The sequence below is a fragment of the Podarcis cretensis genome (assembly GCF_951804945.1).
Source record: "Podarcis cretensis genome assembly, chromosome: 3".
Lineage (NCBI taxonomy): Eukaryota > Metazoa > Chordata > Lepidosauria > Squamata > Lacertidae > Podarcis > Podarcis cretensis.
Genome location: NC_137172.1, coordinates 1,394,226 through 1,419,725, shown reverse-complemented (window position 1 = coordinate 1,419,725; position 25,500 = coordinate 1,394,226). Strand labels below are relative to the sequence as shown.

The 25,500-nt window shown below is 47.2% G+C and overlaps 2 protein-coding genes across 2 annotated transcripts in view; one reads left to right on the top strand and one right to left on the bottom strand.

Moving 5' to 3' along the window:
* Window positions 1-19,220, bottom strand: part of HADHB (hydroxyacyl-CoA dehydrogenase trifunctional multienzyme complex subunit beta) — a 30,133-nt gene extending 10,913 nt beyond the window's left edge. The window contains exons 1-10 of the mRNA XM_079968825.1: window positions 19,081-19,220; window positions 14,527-14,601; window positions 13,525-13,566; window positions 11,748-11,844; window positions 10,893-10,937; window positions 10,279-10,378; window positions 7,712-7,799; window positions 5,748-5,935; window positions 2,194-2,374; window positions 1,458-1,579 (exon numbers count right to left, since the gene is read on the bottom strand). Of these exons, the coding sequence (XP_079824951.1) occupies window positions 1,458-1,579; window positions 2,194-2,374; window positions 5,748-5,935; window positions 7,712-7,799; window positions 10,279-10,378; window positions 10,893-10,937; window positions 11,748-11,844; window positions 13,525-13,566; window positions 14,527-14,593 (930 nt within the window). The 5' untranslated portion in view covers window positions 14,594-14,601; window positions 19,081-19,220. The remainder of the gene's footprint in view (window positions 1-1,457; window positions 1,580-2,193; window positions 2,375-5,747; window positions 5,936-7,711; window positions 7,800-10,278; window positions 10,379-10,892; window positions 10,938-11,747; window positions 11,845-13,524; window positions 13,567-14,526; window positions 14,602-19,080) is intronic.
* A 211-nt stretch (window positions 19,221-19,431) lies between these two features.
* Window positions 19,432-25,500, top strand: part of HADHA (hydroxyacyl-CoA dehydrogenase trifunctional multienzyme complex subunit alpha) — a 37,432-nt gene continuing 31,363 nt past the window's right edge. Inside the window, exon 1 of the mRNA XM_079968618.1 lies at window positions 19,432-19,589. Within this exon, the coding sequence (XP_079824744.1) occupies window positions 19,505-19,589 (85 nt within the window). The 5' untranslated portion in view covers window positions 19,432-19,504. The remainder of the gene's footprint in view (window positions 19,590-25,500) is intronic.

Sequence of the window (25,500 nt, the reverse complement as noted above, 5' to 3'; positions counted from 1 at the left end):
ATATTCCGTCAGCTGAGAGCAGGGACCGCCCCCCCCCCGAATCTGCCTGTCTCTGTATTCAGCTGCACTACAAATGAATTGTAGAGTTGGAAGGGACCCCTAAGGGAAAAGGATGTTGCATTTTAGTGTTTCAATCTCAGGAATTCAAAAGGAAGGCTTAAAACTCACTGTCATTCCATGACATGCTGAAATCAGTCTCCTTCTCAAAGAGGCAGCCAGCCTGCATCTGTTGCCCTCTGGCTTGTGGTGCCAGGGAAGGGGAGAGACAGCTGTTTATGGGGGGGGGGTACTGATACATAGGGCCAAATGCAGGAGGGGTTTGGGGGGGGGAGAAAGCCGAGGTGGTCTTCCTGCTGTTGTTGGGCCATAACTCCCATCCCCCTTGACCATTGGCCATCCTGGCTGGTCCTGATGAGAGATTACGCTCCATTCATGTTCAATGTCAAACAATGGGCTGGCAGCAGGCAAGTGAGCGCCAGGCACTGGACGTCTCTCCTCCCATCCCACTGGCCCCCTGGGGACAGGCCTAAAGAGGGATGCTGTATGTCTGCACAGAGCCAATTGTAGTTTGCTGGCAAACCAGAAGTAAGACCTCTCCCTCTCTCTGTAAAGTCAAATTCCTTTACCTCTTTTAGCCCTATCTATCTATCTATCTATCTATCTATCTATCTATCTATCTATCTATCTCTATCTATATCTACCTACCTACCTACCTACCTACCTACCTACCTACCTATCTAAAAGGGACGTGGGTGGCGCTGTGGTCTAAACCACTGAGCCTAGGGCTTGCCGATCAGAAGGTCGGCGGTTCGAATCCCTGCGACAGGGTGAGCTCCCGTTGCTCGGTCTCTGCTCCTGCCAACCTAGCAGTTTGAAAGCACATCAAAGTGCAAGTAGATAAATAGGTACCGCTCCGGCGGGAAGGTAAATGGCGTTTCCGTGCGCTGCTCTGGTTCGCCAGAAGCGGCTTAGTCATGCTGGCCACATGACCCGGAAGCTGTACGCTGGCTCCCTCAGCCAATAAAGCGAGATGAGTGCTGCAACCCCAGAGTTGTCCGCGACTGGACCTAATGGTCAGGGGTACCCTTACCTTTATCTATCTATCTATCTATCTATCTATCTATCTATCTATCATCTATCTATCTATCGTCTATTTTAAATCATATAAATACATACCAGCTAAATCTTGGGCCACAGAGCACTCTAAGGATGCAAGAAGAGCCTTTAGCTGGATCAGGCCCATGGGGCCCCATCCTGCCCAGCAACCTGTTTGCAGAAGAGCTGACCAGATGCCTGTGGGAAACCTGCGGGCAGGATTCAAACACAAGACCGCTCTTGCCTCCTGAGGTTTCTGGGTATTTAGAAGCATCGCTGCCTCGAACTCTGGTCAATGATTTCAGGGATTCTGGCACAGGTGAAAATCCCTTGTTCAAATGATGCTGCGTGTGGTGCCTTACCAGGAAAGACGAGTTGGCGGCTGTGACTGTCCCGTAGGGCTTGACAAAGGCAGCTTTCAGCCTCCCCATCTGCTCCATCGATGACGGGCGGACTCCGTTGTCCCGCACGACCGTGTCCCTGCCTGGCAGAACCAAGGTTATTTAGAGCCCTGCAGAGTCCCAAGATTTGGCTAGCTATTTTCAGACCAGTATTTAAGCTTCAGGCGTCCTCATTTCTGCAGTGCCCAAGGATACCCTCACCTCAGCAACGTCTCCCGTACCTACAGGCCCTCTCTTCCCTATCCCCACCCCACCCCTTTTGCTCCTAGAAGCCCTTCCTTTCACTAGGAATTTCTGCCTCTGCCTGGGGTCAACAGCAGCCAAAGTGGTACACCCAGATTCAGGATCAAAGTCGGCCAAATGTGATGATGAGGATGATGATAATAATAATAATAATAATAATAATAATAATAATAATAATAATAATAATTTTTATTTATATCCCGAGGGGAAAAAGAAAAAAAGAAGAAGAAAAAACCCAATTTAAAATACAGGTTAAAATGCAATTTAAAATGCAGCCTCATTTTAGGTAAAGGTAAAGAGACCCCTGACCATTAGGTCCAGTCGTGTGGGAACTGGGCTTCCTCCTCCTGCAGCAGATAATTCTTACCCCCTTCCCATCCGCAAGTTCCCAAGCGATGCCCCACGAATTGCCCAGGGGTTCCTCCCAACAGGACCCCCACCCCCACCGTGGTACCTGGCACTTTGAAGGACACGAGGTCAGTGAGGAGCCCTTCGTCCTGGGCCTTCTTGGCCAGGCTGTGGGAGCGCAGGGCATACTCGTCTTGCTCCAAGCGCGAGATGGCAAAGGCGGCTGCCAGGCGGTCTGCCGAGTGGCCCATCGTCTCGCTGGTGGAGAACTCAGCCACGGCTGGGAGCTGGTGGGAGCCAGAGAGGGCTTGGTGAAAATCGGTCATAGGAATCTTTTTCTACTACAATACGATAATACCTAACAACCCCCCCCCCCGATGAACCGTTTACATTACCTACAGCAAGTGAGATGGGAAAATATAAACTATGTGGAAATAACAATACTATATAACTATATAACTAAAGCTTTTGTTTTTTGAAACGCTTGGAAGAAGATAAGAGACTCTCCAAATATTGATATTAGAAAGAAGCAGGATCTCCTTAGCCACTGGAAAGACACCAAAAAATTTTGGACGGATTCTGAGAAGAGTAATGTGACGCATTCTTTAATTGGGATCCGCCATTATGGGATAAGACCGAGTTGCAGAGATAAATAGTCATGGGGGAGGTGAGCTCTTATTTTGCTATTATATCTGTACTTCAAGTCCAATTTGGCAAATCTCCCCTGGAAAGACTAATGTTTGATGCAACCTGTCTGAGAAAATTAATGAGCAACCGCCTAGATTTTATTTCATCGGAACTGAGAGAAGATGGTGTCTGCCACCCAAGAAGGACTTTTGGATTGATTTGGCATAAACACCAGCCTGTGAGGACATACTGCAAACAACAGACTTACCAGCTGCAAAAAAAGAGAGGAGTCATACAAATTTCACACAGAAGCACATTATTGCTCATTTCAACTCGCCTGTGGAAACATCTCAGAGGCCGTAAAAGAAGGAAGGATAACAACAGGAAGATTTAAAGAAGGAACTATTGGAAACTCAAGGTAGTGGAGACATAAGATGATTAGAGCCCCACTGAACTTAAAGCATGGGAAGCCCCAATAATAATAATAATAATTTGGCAGAATATTTGGACTATATGATATGTATTTGTATAATTTGGAATACTTAATGTGATCTGATTGGATTGTTAAAATGGAAAACTTAATAATAAATATTTTTTAAAAAGAAAAAAGAAAATCGGTCATAGGAAGGTGCCCGACACCGAATCAAACCCACTGGTCCATCTTGCTCCATACTGTCCACACTGGCTGGCAGCAGTGGCCCTCCAGGGTTTTGGACAGGGGTCTCTCCCAACCCCACCTGGAGATGCCAGCAGGGACTGACCCCGGGACCTTTTGCTTGCAAACAGATGCTCTACCCCTGATCTACATGCAGACAGCGCCAACACAAATAATCATAGATAAATAAGAATAAAAATGTGCGCCCCACCACCGAGACCATTCCACTGTAACTATGCAACATCCCAAAATTTCAACACTTCTTGCAATGGTTTGACCCCTTTCCGTTTTAACAGTGCAGATTCTACAAACACCCTCCATATCTCCTCAAAATCATCTCTCCTGCATGTTCCCCGTCTTACTTTAACAGCACATGTTAATTTATTATTCAGAGCTATATCCCATACCTCTTTATACCATTCTTCCATTTTATATTCACCTTGCCCCTTCCACTTCCTAGCTATAATAATTCATGCAGCTGTCAATGAAGTTGTGAGCAAGTCTTTCAAAGCCTGCGAACCTTCCACCCCATCGTAAATTGATAACAATGCTACCTCTGGACTTTCAGTCAGCTTTAACCCAGAGATTTATGTTATCGCTTTAAACACCCTTTGTCATTTTTTAAAACATATATACACCCCCACATGTGAACATAATTCCCTGTTTCCTGGCATCCCCTCCAACATAACACCAAATATTCCTTGTTTATTTGATTTAATCTGACTGGTGTTAAATACCATCTCCAAACTAATTTATAATAATTCTCTTTTATTCTTACAGACAACATTTTCAATGTATGTTTCTTCCATATTTCCCCCCAGCTTTGACTATCTATCTGCCCCGTTGTCTCCTTTCCCCACAAACACCTGCAGTTTTAACATCCCTAGCACTTCCAGCCAGGCTCCCCAGCTCTGGCAACCTTTCCTTCTTGACCCTACACCAGCTCATCCTTTTGCTTCCTTCACCAATGCACACTGTGGTGTTTTCTGCCACCCCCAAACGGACAGCCTTGGTCTTGTCTCTCCTCCTTCCCTTTCCCCAAGCACAGCTCTCTCTGCTCACTGACAGCTGCTTCCTTCTCCACAGCCCAAGATTCTGCGCCCTCCCCAACAGCAGTTCTCATGGTGTTTGGGGACAGGCAAGGGGAACATCTTCAACCCCTAACCCCTAACAAAAGATCCTATGAAGAGCCTACAGGATCAGACCAATGGCCCATCTAGTCCAGCATCCTTTCTCACAGTGGCCAACCAGGTGCTGGCCTTTAAAGCTCTAAACCAGGGGTCGGCAACCTAAGGCCCATGGGCCACTTGTGTCATTTAACCGGCCCATGGACCCCCACCACCCGCTCGGTCAGCTCCCATGCACCACACTAAATTGGTGCAGAGCAGAGCAGGGACCGCCTTCCGCAAAGCTGCACATGCCTCCTCTGTGCCAGAAGGAGCACTGGAAATAGTGTTTGTGCATGCATTCATGCATGCATGCGTGCACACACACTCCAGCCCATTGCAGCATCTGCGGGACTGTGAACTGGCCCAAGCCACAAAAACTTTGCTGACCCCTGCCCTAAACGGCCTCTGCCCAGTATACCTGAAGGAGCGTCTCCACCCCCATCGTTCAGCCCGGACACGGAGGTCCAGCTCCGAGGAACTTCTGGCGGTTCACTCCCTGCGAGAAGCGAAGTCACAGGGAACCAGGCACAGGGCCTTCTTGGTGGTGGTGCCCACCTTGTGGAACGCCCTCCCATCAGATGTCAAGGAAATAAACAACTACCTGACTTTTAGAAGACATCTGAAGGCAGCCCTGTTTAGGGAAGCATTTAATGTCTGAAGTTTTATTCTGTATTTAATGTTCTGTTGGAAGCCGCCCAGAGTGGCTGGGGAAACCCAGCCAGATGGGCAGAGGAGAACTAACAAATTATCATTATTATGGTGAGAAACCAGCAAGCAGGATCTGACCACAAGAACAACTCTGCTCTCCTGCGGTTTCCAGGAACTGGTATTCAGAAGCATCACTGCCTCTGACGGAAGCCCTCTCCTCTATGAATGTATAACCCCCTTTTAAAAGCAAGTTGGTGGCCATCACTGCCCCCTGTAGGAGTGAGTTCCATGGTTTAACTATATGCACTATGTGAAGAAGGACTTGGTCTGTCCTGAATTTTCCAACGTTCAGCTTCTTTCGCAGCCTCTTGGTTTCCTTCAGTGCTGGGAACTGAACACCAGACTAACAGTTGTTTTAGGAGCTGAAGACATGAAGAACAGAGGACCGAGACACTCAACTGTCCCACCCCACGAGGCACCAGCCAGCCTGTCACTTGGTTTGTCCTCACCAAACAAGCAAGAGGAGAGAGAAATGGGGTTAGCCTTGTTCATTGTTTTTACCTCTGGGGCAAAGTAATCGGGACGGATCCTGGAGATCAGGGACAGCCTCTGGCCCAAGCTTTTTGCCCTCGTGAGTCCAAGCATCGTCTTCCTCATTTTCCGGCTGTGTCTGATGGGGACGTCGGACATCAGCTCAACGCCACCAGCCACCACTGCGTCCATCTGGCCAGATGCAATGAGACCGACTCCTGCAGAGATTGGGAGGAAGGAGGCGCCGAGGAGTTACACTTCCCAGGAGATAGAAGGCAGCATCACCTCCTGCGTGAGATATGCCCTCTCTGCCACTGCCCACTCGCCAAGGAACTCCCTTTATGCTCCTGAGTGTCTTTTGCACCCACATCTTTACCTGCCCTATGTGGTATCAGCAGGGCAGCAGGTGGCCGTGGTCTGGGGGAAATGGCCTCATGGCCTCTTTACGCAGACTCCAGCCCACTCTGTCTAGAGCAGCCTTTCTCAACCTGTGGGTCCCCAGATGTTGTTGAACTACAACTCCCATCATTCCTGAGCTCTGGCCTTGCTAGCTAGGGGTGATGGGAGTTGTAGTTCAACAACATCTGGGGACCCACAGGTTGAGAAAGGCTGGTCTAGAGCATTTATTTACAGAAAGGTTATCAGTCTTCCAGATTCAGAACACCCGAAGCAACGCATTCGCCAATTCTTACTTGAAATCTTTGATCAACGCCCACCATTTCTATCCATTTTTACTGAGCGCAGTGTCTACTGCAACTGCGAAAATTTCTTGCCCTCTAGGTGCTCCGATTGTAAGTGGAGAGGGGGGTGTTTCTATGGGCTGTTTCGAACCTTCTTCCTTCCATGCTCACCCTCCTTGGTCAACCTGCTCCTTTGTCTTGGTTAGATCTCACCCATTTGCTGTCTTAAGTGGGACTGCAGCAAGAACCTGCCAGACACCCCTTCTGCATAGGACCAGGCACAATGGTCCCCAAACATTTTCAGACTGCTGCCCCCTTGGTTCCATAAACTCACTCCAGTGCACCTACCCTTACGCTATGAAAAGCATAATTCAGAACTCTGCTCTGCACAGTAGCCGTGTTGGTCTGCCATAGTCAAAACAAAATAAAAAAATTCCTTCCAGTAGCACCTTAAAGACCAACTAAGTTAGTTCTTGGTATGAGCTTTCGTGTGCATGCACACTTAAGTATCTGAAGAAGTGTGCATGCACACTTAAGTATCTGAAGAAGTGTGCATGCACACAAAAGCTCATACCAAGAACTAACTTAGTTGGTCTTTAAGGTGCTACTGGAAGGAATTTTTTTATTTTGTTTTAATCCATTGTACAAAATCCAATGAAAACTATTTAGTTTAATTGATTCAACAAAATGGAAGACCTTGATCCAGTGAAGCCCGCCATTGCCAACAGCTGGCCATCTTGTGATGACTCAGAATCGTAAATACAAACAAACGTGACCAAAGGAAATAAAATTGAAAGCGATAAGAACAGTAAAACTTAAACTATGAAGCAAGGAAGCTGCTCCGCTCTGGGCTCCAGCCTGGTCAGTTGTAAATAAGAGATCAAGGCGCTAAGAGGGGCCCAATCCAGTGCCTCCCTGCCCCCCCGCTTGCCTCTTAGCCTTCCCCTAGGTAATCCCACTGGCCCCCAGGGGGTGGTACCACCCACCTGGGAACCACTGACCAAGCACATGTCCAGTCATCAATCCACAAGAAGAAACATTGCTGCTTACCAGAAAGAGCTGCATTTTGGGCTTTTGCCAACATGTGTTCAAACATTTAACAGTTTTTTTTTTAATTAAAAAAGGTGCTTTTTGAAAGAGGAGGCTGCTGTTTCTGGACAGAGCGGAGAGCAATGAACTCCCACTTAGGAGACCCAGGGCAATGCCTTGCTTCCTGCTGAAGAAGCATCCGACAGGTTTTTTGCAACTCTACAGCCAATTGCTGCATGCCCCCTTGTTCTTCAACCATGCCTCCCCCCCAGGCAACGTTGGTACCTGTTGTCATTGCCTGGTTTGAAGAGATGCATGCCATGGTGACCGTGTGGGCAGGTGTTTTGTCAGAGAAGCCAGCTCCCAGGGCAGCCTACAGAGAGGAGGAACACAATGCAGAAAGTTTAGCAAACAGAGTGCTGAGAAAGAAAAAATCTTTACAACACTTCCTGCGGCGGGAAGCAGGCTGCGATGTGCATCGGTTGACTTTGCAGAAATCTTGTGAGGGGCAGATGGTCTTGCCAAAGGCCACTTGACATATTATGTGGCTGAGCAGGGAGGCGAATCTGCTCTTTGGGTCCGTACAAACAACCACTTGCTAGCACAAGAAGCCTGCAGAAACTATGATTCTGCTGCTACTCAAAAGCAGGGTAGTGGCCAATGAAACCATTTGTCCCCTTAGCACACATTCTGGAGTCTCTGCTTGTTCACTGGGAGCACTCACCTAAATGTGCTTTAAGATTTTAGCATTTCAGAAGAGGCTACTATTGGTCTGAGGGTGAAGACAAAATATCCACCAAATCTGACAAGTTATGTATGTTGAGAGCCAGTGGTGCAGGACTAGGACCTGGGAGACCAGGGTTCAAATCCTTGCTTGGCCATGAAGCTCACTGGGTGACCCTTTGGAGCCAGACACTGCCTACCTCTCAGGGTTGCTGTGGGGACTGAATGAGGAGGGGGAGAACCATGTGTGCCACTCTGAGCTCCTAGGAGTAAAAGGCAGAGTACTAACCCAGTAAAATGAATAAGATAACATGTAATTGCCACCCTGGGCTCCTTCGAGAGGAAGGGCGGGGTCTAAAGTGAATAAATATATCCTATTTTTACTCCATACATTTAAATCAAGCTGACAGAAGGGGAAACTCAACATTTGTCAGGAGGAAAATATTAAGATTGACTGTATCAAGTTGATGGACAATGCCAAAATGGCAAAAATGACCAGAAGAATCAGAAATCAGAAAGACCAAAACTTTAATAAGGAATGGGGAAAATTTATAATTTGTCTTAAAAACAATTGTCAACAGTTAAAACCGTTAGGAGTGGAATAACACTTGTAGTTTAATGGTGAATTTTGGACATAATGGAGAGGTAAAAGATTTGAATTATTATAAAAGATGCAGGAGGAAATGATTAATAATAGGACCCACAAAGGGGAGCAGGGAAGTCCAGGAGATTCCTTGGAATTGTTTTTTTATGTTGCATGCTGGATATGTGAGTGTAAAACTCTGATTTGAAAACCAAATAAACAAATATACAAAAAATAAAATAAAATAAATTGACTGCATCACCAATGCTTGCATTACTCTTGAAAAACAAGTTGCATAAATGGTTAATACGTCATGGCGCTCAGCCTAATGACAATTATGACCAGGCTTCATAATCTCTGGATAAAGGATAACTTGGGGACGAGGGCTGGGAAAGGCCCATCTCTACCAGAGAGGAGGAGGAGGAGGAGGAGGAGGAGGAGGAGGAGGAGGAGAAGAAGAAGAAGAGGAGGAGGAGGAGGAGGAGGTGGCGGCGGAGTGGGGAATTGAACCCAGTTTGCCAGATTACAAGTCCACCACTCTTAACCACTACACCACACTGGCTGGTGTAGTGGGAATCTGTTGCTAGCCAGAATCTGCAGAGCCCTAGGCTAGGTGAGCCAATGGCCTGGCTGAGGATTTCCAGGGGGTTGGACCCGATGACCCCCTTCCAACACTACAATTCTGTGATGCTACGGGATAAGACAGCCCCCGCCACGTGTCCATGACACAGGAGGAAAACACCTGAGTCATGGAGGCTTGGATACACATTGCCACAGAATGCTGCTCCTGAGACACAGCCAAGTGGGTGAAAGTTCAGGACAGAGCTGGAAGTTAAAATTAAAAACAAGGGCTGGACTGAGCAGCCTGTGAGATGGGAGCCAGCAGGCTGCGGCAAACGAAGCAGGATCCTGGAGAAGCACTGCCAGGCTACACAGCGTCCGATTGCATTGGGCTTTCCCTGCCAGACAGCAGCACAAAGGGTTGCTTGGCGTTAGAGAGCAGGTGCAGATACTGCAAGACGTTCTGGCCACGGTCAGAAACCAGGGATCATTTGCGTGCAAGACAAAAAGTCACTGGTGAAGGATTGCCAAGGGTTGCTGATAAATAAATACTGACGATTTCCAATGTTTGCAATCTACACGTACGCGGACAGGCGCACTGGCAACATCAAATATTTTGTAAAACGAAAGGGGATCTCAGCTGGCAAGTTCAAAGTCTGCTCTCTTTTAGGGGAGGGGTCGTGGCTCAGTGGCAGAGGGTCTGCCTTGCAAGCAAAAAGTCCCAGCCTCTCCAAGTAAGGTGGGGAGAGACTCTTGCCCGAAACCCTGGAGAACCACTGCTGCCTGCCCGTGTAGACAATACTGAGGCAGATGGACCAAGGACTTGTTACTTAGGCAGCTTCCTGGGTTCCTATCAAAGGGAATGAACAGGTTGACACCCACCATGATTTGCCCATTCATAAAACACACAACTGGTATTCAAGCGACCGCAGAGAGATGTTCTGCTGGGTAGCTGCCTAGTGCTTCTTTCAATAATTTAACATACCTCTCTAGCCACATTGCTGGTTTTCACCTCCTGGATAACGGTGCCAAACACAATGTAGTCCACAACGTCCTTGGGCACATCAGTCCGGTTCAGCAAGCCTCTGCGGGAAAAGGTCAGAGAGGAAAAAATCAGTGGCAGGCAGGCCAACCCAAGAGCATTTCCCTCCGGGTGGTTATTTCACATAAGCTGGGAAGCAGCTGGGTTTAGAAGATGAACCTGTTTTAGGGTTGCCATACGTTCAAATTTTCTGGACATATCCAGCATCTGGGCAGAAATCGGTAAAATGTCTGGGGAAATCCAGATGTATGGCTGCCCATGTTGGCAGTGCCTTTTTCCATAAAAATATCTCAAGAACGGCAATTTTATTTTGTGATTTTGCCGAAAAAGCTCAGCAGCTTTGCACTGTTTGAAATATGGCAACCCTACCAGTTTGCAGAGTAGCAGAGAGCCAGTTGCTGTGTACACCCAGATCCACAGCTTTCATAGCAGCCATGTTACCCCACTAACATATTTGTTTTGTCACTCCAAGTAAATCTAGAGTGTAACTCCTGCCATTCAGGGGGAAAAAGCTATCCAGTTGTTGCTGTTGTTTTACCCATTAACTCACTACTTACTTCAGTGCAGCTCTGGCCAAGTCATGTGGCATCAAGTCTGCATACCTGATGATTAGAGAGGAAAGAAAAACATTAAGGCCTCAGCAATGCAAGGATTTTGTTTTTTGCTCAGTGCAGGATGAACAGATCAATCAAATCTTTATTACGGTCATAGACCAGCATAAGTAGGGTGGGGTACAATCATTTAAAATCTGCAAAACATTCTGGAAAGCTAAAATTATTAAAACAGAAGGTATATATAAAAGACTATAAGAATCTAAAAGAAGCTAAAAGATTCTAACAGAAGGTTTGGGAACGTTAAACAGATGTGGAAGAGCATGAAAGGTTAGTATATAAAAGGCTATGACTATCAATTTACAAAGCACTCTAATATGGGTGTTCATTAAATCTAGTTTGTGGCACAGGTCATGAACAGAGAAAAATGAGGTGACCAGCAACCTTTTAACGTTGACTTTTAATCGACAAAATAATATAACCAACCAATAACTAATTATAAGCAATTCTATATTGCTACGAGTGCTGTTTTGGATCATAAGGCTGGTCCATGAAAATATACTGAATTACTTAATGGAAGAAAAGTCCACTGCAAAAGTGGACATTGCCTGGTAAATCTTGGCAATGCCTCATAACTTTTTGGCCACTCACTGCTCTACGGAAGGGGACAGGACAATGGTAGCTGTCTCCTCGCGTCTCTTATTTACATGCCAGGATAGTAAGCACATCATCTGCAGTTAACTTTAAATTAATTTTATTAATAGTAAGCTGCACAGGCATTTTCTCCGTCAACACCAGGTTTCCCCTGAGACTTTATAAGTCCTTTACAAGTCCCCAGACAAGGAAGGATTTAATACTCACGAGGTTCCTGACTGCAGAAATGGAATGCGAACCCCGTCTACCACCACAATATTCTTCACCCCATCTTTAGCCAAGGTTTTTTTAGTCTTGGGCTGAGCTGTGGAAAGAGAATGATAAATGACTACTGATGGAGACAATGCAGATCAAGAGCAACATTTCTATTCTTAAAAGGCAAGCAAGAATGCATACGTTTTTGAGCGAGAGTCCTTTTTGAGTTTAAGCCAGGAAGGGGGAACTCTGGGCACTTCGGATACTGCTGGCTTCTAGTTCCCATCAGCCCTAACCACTGGCCATGCCTGCTGGGCCTGATGGAAGCCCAATCCAACAAGACCTGGAGGGTCATTAGTTCTCCATCCCTGGTTTAAGTCAAAACCTGAGTTTAATTCCCCATCACAGTCACCATTCAGTCTGAGCAGCATTCAAGACTGTGTGTTCAGCTCTGCCCAATCTATTGGCAAAACATACTCCTGAAACAACATACACAAAGTTTCATGAACACTGAAAAGTGCTAATCCTTATAACCTACTCCCAAACGTTGAAAAGTTGATGGAACTGAGTATTAAAGAAAGAAATAACTTTTACGGACAAGTTTGCTAACTTAACAATAAATGGCCTATTAGATATTAGGGCAATCTTGAAATTTGCCTAGAAGCTCATCATTAATGACAAATAGCACAGCACTTGGATCCCCAAACAGCAAATGCAATTTAAAGCCAGACAAACAGGGACACCCCGTTTCCATTGTGAAAAGAGGCTCTCACTTCACGAGGTGACGTTTTGTACCAGAACACCAGCTTTTGTGAATTCCGCACAGGTATGATTTGCAGTGAGCACAAAATGTTTGCAGAAACAAGACAAAATCAAAGTCCAAAGTGCCTATCGGGTGTAGGTAGTGCATGCCTAACCCAATTCAGTGGAAGAAGACACTTGGAGCCCTGGTTGTCAAGAGGACCCAAGGTTATCTTATTGAGAGCCTTGAGACTCTCTTCCTAGGAACCTTCAGTCAGTCTCATTAAACTGTTATTCCAGTTTGACCACTCCCTTACAAGATTCCTGTACATCACTGGGAGTGCCGGCCTGAGATCACAGAGAGTTGCAACTAGATCCCTAATCATTTTGTAATAATGCAAAAGGCAAAACAAAAAACTATTGCTGGAGCTAGAAAGGATTTCTCTCTCTGTTTGTTGCTGTTGTTTTAAGAAGACAAATCAGAATCAACTGAGAGCTGCAATGCACTTACAGTCATACCTTGGGTTACAGCCGCTTCAGGTTGCGTTTTTTTGGGTTACGGACCGCCGAAACCCAGAAGTACAAGAACGGGTTACAAAATCGTGCTTTGCGCATGCACAGAAACACTGAATCGCAACCCACGCACGAGCAGCTTCACAGACGCGGGATGCGAAAGTGCATCCCGCACGGATCACGTTCGCAACCTGAGCATCCACTGTACTTGAAATCAACCAGTGGCATTTATTTCCAAGTTTGACAGGGGATCTGTATGATCCTAAGCCTCCAACACACTCCCAAGCTAGTTGCAAGACTACACCAGCCCTGCAGTTGATGTGCTTTATTCCCCAGCCACTGCCTGCCGTCCGTGGGTGGGAATTAAAATACAAACCCCAGACCAAAGCAGGAAAAGGAGATGTCCCTTCTCCCCACCTTCTGCTCTGGCCAGCATGAGCTGGCAGGGCTTACAAAGGACAATTTCTCCAACAGAGCATCTTCTCCACCCCACCTCCACCTTGGGATTGCTCTACTGGTGATGTTATTGGTTTACCTGCTGTCTGTAACTGGGGCGAACAGCTGAGGGATCTTACAGCTGAAAGAAAAGCAGAACAAAATCCAAGTTAGGAACAAAGAAACAGCACCAGAGATTATCTCAATTACCAAAGCTCAAAGAGACTCTAATGTTTAGGATGAACAGCGGCAGGAATATTATGCTGCAGCTTTTCTTTGGACTCCATTTGGATGACAGTGCTTTCAAGTTCAGATCACTTCCAAATGTGCAACTGGCCTATTGTGCAATTGATTGACCTCGTTTACAGACAAAGCAATCTGGCACATATGTTCAGATGATGAGGCATTAAAACAAAAGGAATCATTTAGGCAGGCCAACTGACATTCTAGTTTAGTTATAGTGCAAGTTTTCTATGGCAGATTGTGCCCAAAGCAGCTTGAAATAAACATGAAGTATAAAAACAGAGCGACATATTTAGACACAATTACAAGACGCTGCAAAAGTTTCAAATAAGATACTGTATTTTTCGCCCCATAGGACGCACCGGCCAATAAGGTGCGCCTAGTTTTTTGGGGGGGAAATAAAAGGGGGAAAATTCCCCCGACCCCAGCCCCCAGAACAGGCAGCTCTCCGCAAGCCGTGGGAGCCCAGTGTCGGGCTCCCACGGCTTGCGGAGAGCTGCACGAAGTTTGAAGCCTGGGCGTGCTGAGGTCAGCGCACCCAGGCTTCGGCATGCAGGCATCTCTCCGCAAGCCGTGGGAGCCCACCGCTTGCAGAGAGCTGCGCGAAGCCTGGAGAGCGAGAGGGGTCAGTCCGCACCGACCCCTCTTGCTCTCCAGGCTTCAGCGAAAGCCTGCATTCGCCCCATAGGACGCACACACATTTCCCCTTCATTTTTGGAGGGGGAAAAGTGTGTCCTATAGGGCGAAAAATACGGTAAATGATGCATGCTGTCAATGTTACAGTTAGTTACAATCCACTATGACTAATCTTTTAATATTTGTACAAATTTGGCGCCTAACCAGAAGCAGCTGAACTTACCGAATCGAGCAGCCCATGATGAGATAGCAGGAAGCGTTCTGGCAGAGCAGGTCAGCATGGATGTCATTTTGGAATCTGAAATGGGGGGCGAGGAGGGTTAGACAGCCAGTGATTTATCTTGCTTGGCTTGTTAGCAACATTCATGTTGGTCAGCCAATTCAGCTCACATGCCCGGTCCAGGAAAGTCAAGGTCATCACTCCCCCCCACCCCACCTGCTTTCCAAAGCCACTGCCAAGTCTTTGGACAGATCACTGGGCAAGCAGAAACCACAACCTGAGACACAATGATGTGGTTCTTTCTCTACAGTGCAAAGATGCAACACAGATTAAATGACTGCAGATTCCCCCAGCATCTTATGGAAACTTTTTGCAGCAATGTTGCCCAAGGGTCAAAGTAGCCCGACGTCTTTGGTAAAACCAGAGAGTTTGCAGTCCCAGTATACAGTTTGCTACATTTGTGCCTTTGTCTTTGTTTTAAATCTCTGCCTGAACAGGCACTTAGCATGTTTAAGAAATGACAAAGGATAGCTTTACACATCAGGTTAAGACTGTAAAGAGCCTGTGTTGTTTAACACCGTGCTCAAAGCATTCTCTCTCCATTCCAAGACAAGAAATTCAGCTTTACAAATACCTCAACAAAGAATTCTTACAAGTGTTCGGCTCATAATCATGTTGCTCAACCCATTCATTTCCCTAATCTTTCACTCCAGGAACCAACCTCCCCAGCTCCATTTTACAATCAAGTTAGCCTTTGGAGGTGGGGGGAAGGTCAGTTTTTTTGGAGACCAGCATGGCTCCTATTTAGGAAGCATATGCTCTACTGAAGCATTTAGGGGCCTGTTTTCACTAAGGCTAATATTGGTCCACAATACATCCGATATTAAAAGTTTTACAAAGGAACAAGTTCCTCTCAATGCTGCACCAAGCTCCCTCCTTGCAGGTGGGTCCAAACCCTAAAATGGTTCTGGAACTACACCATCCCTCCAAACCAAATCCCACCCCACACTAGGTAATACCTAAACCTAGTCCACCCCCATTAAGGTCTTTGGGAAGGGGCTACAGCTTAGTGGTAGAGCATATTCTTTGCATGTATAAGGGCCCAGGCTGAATCCGTAACATTTATAGGTAGAACTGTGGAAGACTTGAGAGTCTGGAGAGACAATCTTAAATAACTCCTAACCCACAATAATACTACAACTAGACTTAACACGGACACTGGCACCAGAGCCTGCAATAAACCCAGATGCCAACTTTGCTGCCACATACACCCGGACAACACCATTACTGGCCCCAACAACATCACACATACCATCTCGGGACTATTTAATTGCTCATCGTCTAACATTGTGTATGCCATCAAATGCCAACAGTGTCCTTCAGCTCTCTATATTGGACAAACAGGCCAAACCTTACGCCAAAGAATAAACGGACATAAATCTGACATCAGGAACCACAAGACAGAGAAACCAGTAGGAGAACACTTCAATCTCCCAGGACATTCTATACAAGATCTCAAAGTAGCTGTTCTATTACAAAGGAATTTCAGAAATAGACTGGAAAGAGAAGCTGCTGAATTGCAACTCATTACCAAACTTAAAACCATGGAGAGACCTGGTCTGAACAAAGACATTGGATTCTTATCTCATTATACATGACAAAGCCATTTTTCACCTTCTCACCCCTTGCTTTTTCCTGTAAGACCTATTGCAGTCGTTAAGAGTCGTCAACAGGCTCATCACAGCTATCTGCCAATCACCCAATCCCACCACCCTTCTGAGTAATACCCCTCCCCACCTTCTCACTATATAGAAGGGTCTGGTGACTTCTGTTTCAGTGTATCTGAAGAAGTGTGCATGCACACGAAAGCTCATACCAAGAACTAACTTAAGGTAAAGGTACCCCTGCCCATACGGGCCAGTCTTGACAGACTCTGGGGTTGTGCGCCCATCTCACTTAAGAGGCCAGGGGCCAGCGCTGTCCGGAGACACTTCCGGGTCACGTGGCCAGCGTGACATCGCTGCTCTAGCGAGCCAGAGTCGCACACGGAAACGCCGTTTACCTTCCCGCTGGTAAGCGGTCCCTATTTATCTACTTTCACTTTGAGGTGCTTTCAAACTGCTAGGTTGGCAGGCGCTGGGACCGAGCAGTGGGAGCGCACCCCGTCGCAGGGATTCGAACCGCCGACCTTTCGATCGGCAAGTCCTAGGCGCTGAGGCTTTAACCCACAGCGCCACCTGCGTCCCTTTTAAGAACTAACTTAGTTGGTCTTTAAGGTGCTACTGGAAGGAATTTTTTTATTTTGTTTTGACTATGGCAGACCAACACGGCTACCTATCTGTAACTGGAGAGACACTGTCAGTGAACAGAGAACGAGATGATGCAGCTATCTTCCTCAGCATAAGGCAGCGTCCTGTGTGCCAGCATAATATTAACAAAATGAACAGCTTCTTTTTGGCCTCCAGCCATAGCTGTCAACGGTTCCCTTTTTTTTAAGGGATATTCCCTTATTCCAAATAGGATTCCTCGCCAGAAAAGGGAAAAGTTGACAGCTATGCCTCCAGCATCTGCCATCAGCAGAAAGCCCTCCCTTGCTCTCCATAAGAGCCACAATATCCATCAAGTTTCAAAACTGGCAAATATACTACTTGTAAAGAAAATATGCAACCACACAGCACACCACAAGCCCAGGTAGTTTCATAACATGTGAGGCTGGAGCAGTGTGGAGACTGGACTACAAATTACAAAATTACAAATTACAAAATCCCTGGTTTGAATTTCATGCCCGCCATGAGGCCGTAGTTAAGTAAGCCACTCCCTCTCCTAAGAGTATAACATGGTGAAAACAACAATTGCTACCTCACAAGGCTGTTGTAAGTATGACAATAGGACTGTGTACATTAAGCACTTTGAATGTTCTAAAGAGGCTATGAAGTATTCTACATTGTAGTAATAGTGGGACACTCTCTGTCCTTTCCTTGTTGTCAAAGTTTGTAATAATAATAATTTTATTATTTATACCCCTCCCACCTGGCTGGGGTTCCACTTTCCTCAGCCACTCTGAGTGGCTTCCAGTGCATAAAAAAATAGAATAATGGATCATACATTTAAAAAATCCTGATACAGTGTTGCCTTCAGAAGCCTTTGGAAAGTTGTGTATCTCCTTGACATCTGGTGGGAGGGCGTTCCACAGGGCGGGTGCCACTACCGAGAAGGCCCTCTGCCTGGTTCCCTGTAACCTCACTTCTCGCAGGGAGGGAACTGCCAGAAGGCCCTCGGATCTGGACCTCAGTGTCTGGGCTGAACGATGGGGGTGGAGACGCTCCTTCAGGTCTACTGGACTGAGGCCGTTTAGGGCTTGAAAGGTCAGCACCAACACTTTGAATTGTGCTCAGAAATGTACTGGGAGCCAAGGCAGGTCTTTCAGGACTGGTGTAGTGGAAGCTTTTAAGGAACCAGGGAGGGGTTTTGTCAACCAGAATATAAATACAGTGGTACCTCTGGTTACGTACTTAATTCGTTCCAGAGGTCTGTTCTTAACCTGAAGCTGTTCTTAACCTGAAGCACCACTTTAGCTAATGGGGCCTCCCGCTGCCGCCACCACGCAATTTCTGTTCTCATCCTGAAGCAAAGTTCTTAACCCGAGGTACTATTTCTGGGTTAGCGGAGTCTGTAACCTGAAGCGTCTGTAACACGAGGTATCACTGTCTTAAAAAAAATGGAGGATAAAGGCTGCTATCAAGGCATGCCTCTGGTATCCCCAGTCAGCAGAGGGCTACTGCCCCCATTCCCTGCTTGTGGGCTTCCCATTAGGGAACCTGGCCGGCCCCTGCAAGAACAAGAGGCTGGCCTAGATGGGCCCCCGGGTTTGGCCTGATCCAGCTGCAGGGACTCTTCTTAGGGCCTCAATTCTGACGCCAGGAGTTTTCGTACTGCTCTGACTGAGCTCACTTCCCTTCCATACAAAATCCCCCACCCCACTTTCTTCAACTCAACAACACAGGTTATGGTTGCGTCAGTCATGGGACTGTCGCCCCTGGTAATCCCTCGGGAGCCATAAATCCTCCCCGATCCCCTTGATCTCATCCCGCCTTTCATTAATAATAATAATAATAATAATAATAATAATAATAGTAATAATTTTTTTATTTATACCCCGCCCTCCCCAGCCAAGACCGGGCTCCATTCCCAAGGAGCTCCAGCTCCGAACACGGCTCTCTCCCCCCCCCCGGCCAGCCCTGTGAGGTATCCTGGAGCTGTAGAGTCGGAAGGGGCACCCAGGGGTCATCTAGTCCAACCCCCTGCGGTGCAATGCATGGGGCTGAAGCTAAGAGAAGCAAAGGGCGGCTCAATGTCACCCCCCAGAGAGCGGCCTCGAGGCCTGGTCCCCCTCCTCCCCCCCCATCAAAACCAAGGCCCTCAATCCATGGCTCTAACCATTGGGTCACACAGCCACCGCCTCCCAACCCCTGTCAGGACTCGAACCCGGCGCCCCACGGAGCTCGGAGAGCGAGGGGGACAACCGGCGGCCCTTCTCCTCCTCCTCCTCCTCCTCACCTGACGAGCCCGGCAGCCTCCTTCGCCCCTCCGACTCTCTCCCTCAGGCGTCGCCACTCCCCCTCCGAGCGCGCCTCGGCCAGGAAAGCCCCCTCGGGCCTCCGCCGTCGCCCCTGAGGCTGCCCTAGCGCCGCCTGACGCCGCACGACGCTTTCCCCGCCTCATTCTGCGGAGGAAAAAAACCCGCGAGGAAAGGGCGAAGCGCCCCTTCGCGGGAGGCAAATCTCCACGTGGAGAGGAGGGCCGAGGGCGGCCGCGAGGGGGGCGCTTTCCATCAGGCATCGCCGAGGACAGCCCTTGTCGTCGTCGAGGAGCGCCGGGGCGTCGCGGGAGGCCCCTCCCCGCCTCCTTGGGCCAGGGCCGCCCTCCGTCCTCGCGCCCGCCTCGCTCGCTCGCTCTCGCTCGACCTCCGCGCTCGGCCAAGATGGCGGCTGCTGTCCGGGCCATCGGGAGCCTCACGCGCTTCACGCCCGCCCTCAAGTACTGCCGGGCCCGGGGCTGCCGCTCAGGTGAGGCGGGGGGGGGGGAGGAGGGGGCGCCCGGGCCTCGTTTCCCGGGGGGGGGGGGAGGAAGGGGCAGGGGACCCCCCCCTGGGCCCCCTCCGGACCCCGTTCTCGGCCCCTGAAGCTGCTGAGAGGCAGGGGGGCTCCTGAAGGTCATCTGCTCCCCCCCAGCCCTTCCCCCTCTTCTTCCCTTCCAGGGCCATAGCTGCCAACTTCCCCCCCTTTCTAAGGGAAATTCCCTTATTCCGAATAGGATTCCTCGCAAGAAAAGGGGAAAGTAAAGGGACTTGCTAATGCAAGTTAGGAAATATATTAATAAAGAATGTATCCTCTCCTGCCACCCTCAAGACCCCCACATTGGGGTCTATCCCCACTCTAGAATCTTATGATGCTATCCCAGGGCATAGCTGCCAACTTCCCCCCCTTTCTAAGGGAAATTCCCTTATTCCGAATAGGATTCCTCGCAAGAAAAGGGGAAAGTAAAGGGACTTGCTAATGCAAGTTAGGAAATATATTAATAAAGAATGTATCCTCTCCTGCCACCCTCAAGACCCCCACATTGGGGTCTATCCCCACTCTAGAATCTTATGATGCTATCCCAGGGCATAGCTGCCAACTTTCCCCCCTTTCTAAGGGAAATTCCCTTATTCCAAATAGGATTCCTCGCAAGAAAAGGGGAAAGTAAAGGGACTTGCTAATGCAAGTTAGGAAATATATTAATAAAGAATGTATCCTCTCCTGCCACCCTCAACACCCCCACATTGGGGTCTATCCCCACTCTAGAATCTTATGATGCTATCCCAGGGCATAGCTGCCAACTTTCCCCCTTTTTTTAAGGGAAATTCCCTTATTCCGAATAGGATTCCTTGCAAGAAAAGGGGAAAGTAAAGGGACTTGCTAATGCAAGTTAGGAAATATATTAATAAAGAATGTATCCTCTCCTGCCACCCTCAAGACCCCCACATTGGGGTCTATCCCCACTCTATAATCTTATGATGCTATCCCAGGGCATAGCTGCCAACTTTCCCCTTTTTTTAAGGGAAATTCCCTTATTCCGAATAGGATTCCTCGCAAGAAAAGGGGAAAGTAAAGGGACTTGCTAATGCAAGTTAGGAAATATATTAATAAAGAATGTATCCGCTCCTGCCACCCTCAAGACCCCCACATTGGGGTCTATCCCCACTCTAGAATCTTATGATGCTATCCCAGGGCATAGCTGCCAACTTTCCCCCCTTTCTAAGGGACATTCCCTTATTCCGAATAGGATTCCTCGCAAGAAAAGGGGAAAGTAAAGGGACTTGCTAATGCAAGTTAGGAAATATATTAATAAAGAATGTATCCTCTCCTGCCACCCTCAACACCCCCACATTGGGGTCTATCCCCACTCTAGAATCTTATGATGCTATCCCAGGGCATAGCTGCCAACTTTCCCCCCTTTCTAAGGGAAATTCCCTTATTCCAAATAGGATTCCTCGCAAGAAAAGGGGAAAGTAAAGGGACTTGCTAATGCAAGTTAGGAAATATATTAATAAAGAATGTATCCTCTCCTGCCACCCTCAAGACCCCCACATTGGGGTCTATCCCCACTCTAGAATCTTATGATGCTATCCCAGGGCATAGCTGCCAACTTTCCCCCCTTTCTAAGGGAAATTCCCTTATTCCAAATAGGATTCCTCGCAAGAAAAGGGGAAAGTAAAGGGACTTGCTAATGCAAGTTAGGAAATATATTAATAAAGAATGTATCCTCTCCTGCCACCCTCAACACCCCCACATTGGGGTCTATCCCCACTCTAGAATCTTATGATGCTATCCCAGGGCATAGCTGCCAACTTTCCCCCTTTTTTTAAGGGAAATTCCCTTATTCCGAATAGGATTCCTTGCAAGAAAAGGGGAAAGTAAAGGGACTTGCTAATGCAAGTTAGGAAATATATTAATAAAGAATGTATCCTCTCCTGCCACCCTCAAGACCCCCACATTGGGGTCTATCCCCACTCTATAATCTTATGATGCTATCCCAGGGCATAGCTGCCAACTTTCCCCTTTTTTTAAGGGAAATTCCCTTATTCCGAATAGGATTCCTCGCAAGAAAAGGGGAAAGTAAAGGGACTTGCTAATGCAAGTTAGGAAATATATTAATAAAGAATGTATCCGCTCCTGCCACCCTCAAGACCCCCACATTGGGGTCTATCCCCACTCTAGAATCTTATGATGCTATCCCAGGGCATAGCTGCCAACTTTCCCCCCTTTCTAAGGGACATTCCCTTATTCCGAATAGGATTCCTCGCAAGAAAAGGGGAAAGTAAAGGGACTTGCTAATGCAAGTTAGGAAATATATTAATAAAGAATGTATCCTCTCCTGCCACCCTCAACACCCCCACATTGGGGTCTATCCCCACTCTAGAATCTTATGATGCTATCCCAGGGCATAGCTGCCAACTTTCCCCTTTTTTTAAGGGAAATTCCCTTATTCCGAATAGGATTCCTCGCAAGAAAAGGGGAAAGTAAAGGGACTTGCTAATGCAAGTTAGGAAATATATTAATAAAGAATATATCCTCTCCTGCCACCCTCAACACCCCCACATTGGGGTCTATCCCCACTCTAGAATCTTATGATGCTATCCCAGGGCATAGCTGCCAACTTTCCCCTTTTTTTAAGGGAAATTCCCTTATTCCGAATAGGATTCCTCGCAAGAAAAGGGAAAGGTCGACAGCTATGATTGTGGCCTCTTTATTCTTTTAAGAGGGGTTCAAGAGAACTTACCAGGAACTGAGACAGACTGAATTGTGCAATAGTGAGAGGCTCACACGAGCCTGCAATCAGCTATCTGCTGTGCATGTAAAAAGGGGAGTGTATGCTCAGTAAAGGGACTTGCTAATGCAAGTTAGGAAAGATATTAATAAAGAATATGTCCTCTCCTGCCACCCTGAACACCCCCACATTGGCGTCTGTCCCCACTCTAGAATCTTATGATGCTATCCCAGGGCATAGCTGCCAACTGAATTGCGTAATAGTGAGAGCCTGCAACCAGCTATCTGCTGTGCATGTAAAAAGGGGAGTGTAAACTCTGCTCAGTAAAGGAACTTGCTAATGCAAGTTAGGAAAGATATTAACAAATAATATATCCTCTCCCGCCACCCTGAACACCCCCACATTGGCGTCTGTCCCCACTCTAGAATCTTATGATGCTATCCCAGGGCATAGCTGCCAACTTTCCCCCCTTTTTTAAGGGAATTCCCTTATTCCGAATAGGATTCCTCTCAAGAAAAGGGAAGAGTTGACAGCTAGGCCTTCCACCCTCTTCCCTCCACCCCCGGAGCCCTGCCTGGGCTCCTCTCTTCTGCAACCACTTGCCGCCCAAAGGTCTCTCTAGCTGCCCTTTCCTGCTCTTTTTCCCCTTGTGCCTCCCCCAATGGAATCCTTAAAAAAAATATATTATTAAAGATTTTGTTGATTTACGAAAGTATGTGCAATGTCTCTCTCTCTCCCCCCCCCCCCATGTAACATTTTTACAAATCATTTTCATTTGTTGAGACATTTGGATGGAAAGAGGGGGAGGGGGAAAGATGGGTGGGGGTGGGCGATGTTTCTATTTCACTTACTATATGTAGGGTTTGGTATCAGCGTTGCTTGTGCAGGTTCTTTGCTGTTCACTTGTGTTCCTTTGGTGGTGAGAGAGGTTGGGGTTGGCCTAGGGTGTGGTTCTTCATTTGTGGTTGGCTGTGGTGGTCTTTGTTTTCATGTGTGAGTGGGGTGGGTGGGTGTTTTGGATCAGGTTGATTTGTATGCTGTTGGTGGATTTTTATCGTTGTCTTGTTGGGCTGTGTATGTGATAAAGGGGAGCCATACCGGGGTGAATGTGTCTTCTTCTGCTTGTCTCCATGTCAGTTTCAGTTTATTGGTTAATTTTCCTAGTAGGGCTGTTTTCCCATACTATTTGGTACCATTGGTCCATGCTTATTCCCCCCCAATGGAATCCTAGAACGGTAGAGTTGGAAGGGACCCCCCCTCAAAGGACATCTGGTCCAACCCACCCACCCCTGTGATGGGTCAGTGCACCTGGCTGCTAACCAGAAGGTTGCTGGTTCTGGCCCACCAGGATGCTTGCCTTGCAGGGGGTTGGACTAGATGACCCTCGAGGTCCCCTTCTAACTCGGCAATTCTGTGAATGCAGGAATCTCAGATAAAGTTCAACTTTCAACTCTGGCTCCAGCCTGGTGGAACGCTCTGCCTCATGAGACCAGGGCCCTGCAGGATCTGATTTCTTTCCGCAGGGCCTGTAAGACAGAGTTGTTCCACCTGGCCTTTGGCTTGGAGCCAATTTGATTCCCTCCCTCCCTCTCTTTATTTTTTTTTTCCTTCTCCTCCTGCGATGAGGCTACATTTTAATGTTCCATTATTTTAATGTTGTATTTTATTTTTGTTTTTAAGTTTGTAATCATCCATCTTGTTTTTATTATTGCTTGTAAGCCGCTCTGAGCCCGGCCTTGGCTGGGGAGGGCGGGGTATAAATAAAATTATTATTATTATTATTATTATTATTATAAAGCATCCCTGACAGATGGCCACCCAACCTCTGCTCTAAAACTTCCATGGAAAGGGAGTCGTCCTCTTTTCAAGGTAGACCATTCCAATGTCAAAACAGCTCTGATTGTCAGAAGGTTCTTCCTAAGGTTTAGTTGGAATCTCCTTTCTTGCAGCTGGAGTCTGTGGTTTTGAGTCCTATCCTCCAGAGCAGGAGAAAGCAAGCTTGCTCTCATCTTCCATGGAACAGCCCCTGAGATATTTGGATATGGCTCTTCTATATCTCAGTCTCCTCTTTTGTTTGTTTTATAAAAGTTATACACCACTTGATTGTAAAAAAACAAAGCTCAGCGTGGTTTACAAAAAGATAAAACAGTAAAATCAAGGAAAATATTACATCCCAGCTTTAAAAAATATGAGAGCTAGAATACTAAAACAGATTAGGATTATCTCAACTTTCTAAGCATCTGGATAGGCTTGCCAAAAAGAGTACAGTGAGGGTGTCTGCTTGATCTCAAGGGGCAGGGAGTTCCAAAGTGCAGGCACTGCTACTCTCGACAATCAAGTTCTTCCAGATATGGAATGGGTATTATTTGGTGCATGTAGTGATGCCAATTCTGCTGATTGAAGTAGTTGAGTGGGCACATGTGAGTTAAGGTGATATTGTAGGTAAACTGGTCCCAAGTCAGTGGTTATCAAATGTCCCTCAGTGGACTCCTCCAGAAAAGCCTCAGTGTTTAAACTGATCCGTGCTTTCCTACAGTCTTCTTCCTTGGCTGGTGCCTCCTAAGAGTGACTGTTCCAAAAGCAGAGGTGGTGAGCCTGTCAGCTGTGGGCAAAACCGGGCACCCAATGTGGTGCTGAGCTGAGAGATTGAAACCTCTCAGCTCAGCACCGTGATGTGGTGACTGACTTTGCATATGTGCATGAGAGTGACAATTGGCCATTGGATGATTGAGCAACCCTTAAGTAGTAATAATAATAATTTATTATTTATACCCCGCCCATCTGGTTTTAAGTATGTCCTGTGGGTCAAAATCCTTAGCTTTTCCCATTCCAAAGAATTTGGGGACTCAGTGGGAACTGGGAGACCCTGAATTCATGCTACCGCTGCAGGATTATGGGACATGTAGAAGTGCCTCACTGTTGTATCAGACTTGAGCGTATTCTGGTCCAGCATCCTGTTTCTAATAACAGCCAGCCAGATACTTTTGGGAAGCCCATAAGCAGGGTTTGAAGGCTGCAGACCTTCCTGGCTGAATATCCCCAAAATCCGAAAGGTTTACCTGGTGTTTCTGCTTAGCTGTCACAGCTAATAGCTATCGGTAGGTCTTTTACCAATAGCTGTTGGTAGGTCTTTTACCAATGGATTTATGTAATCCCCTTTTTAAGCCA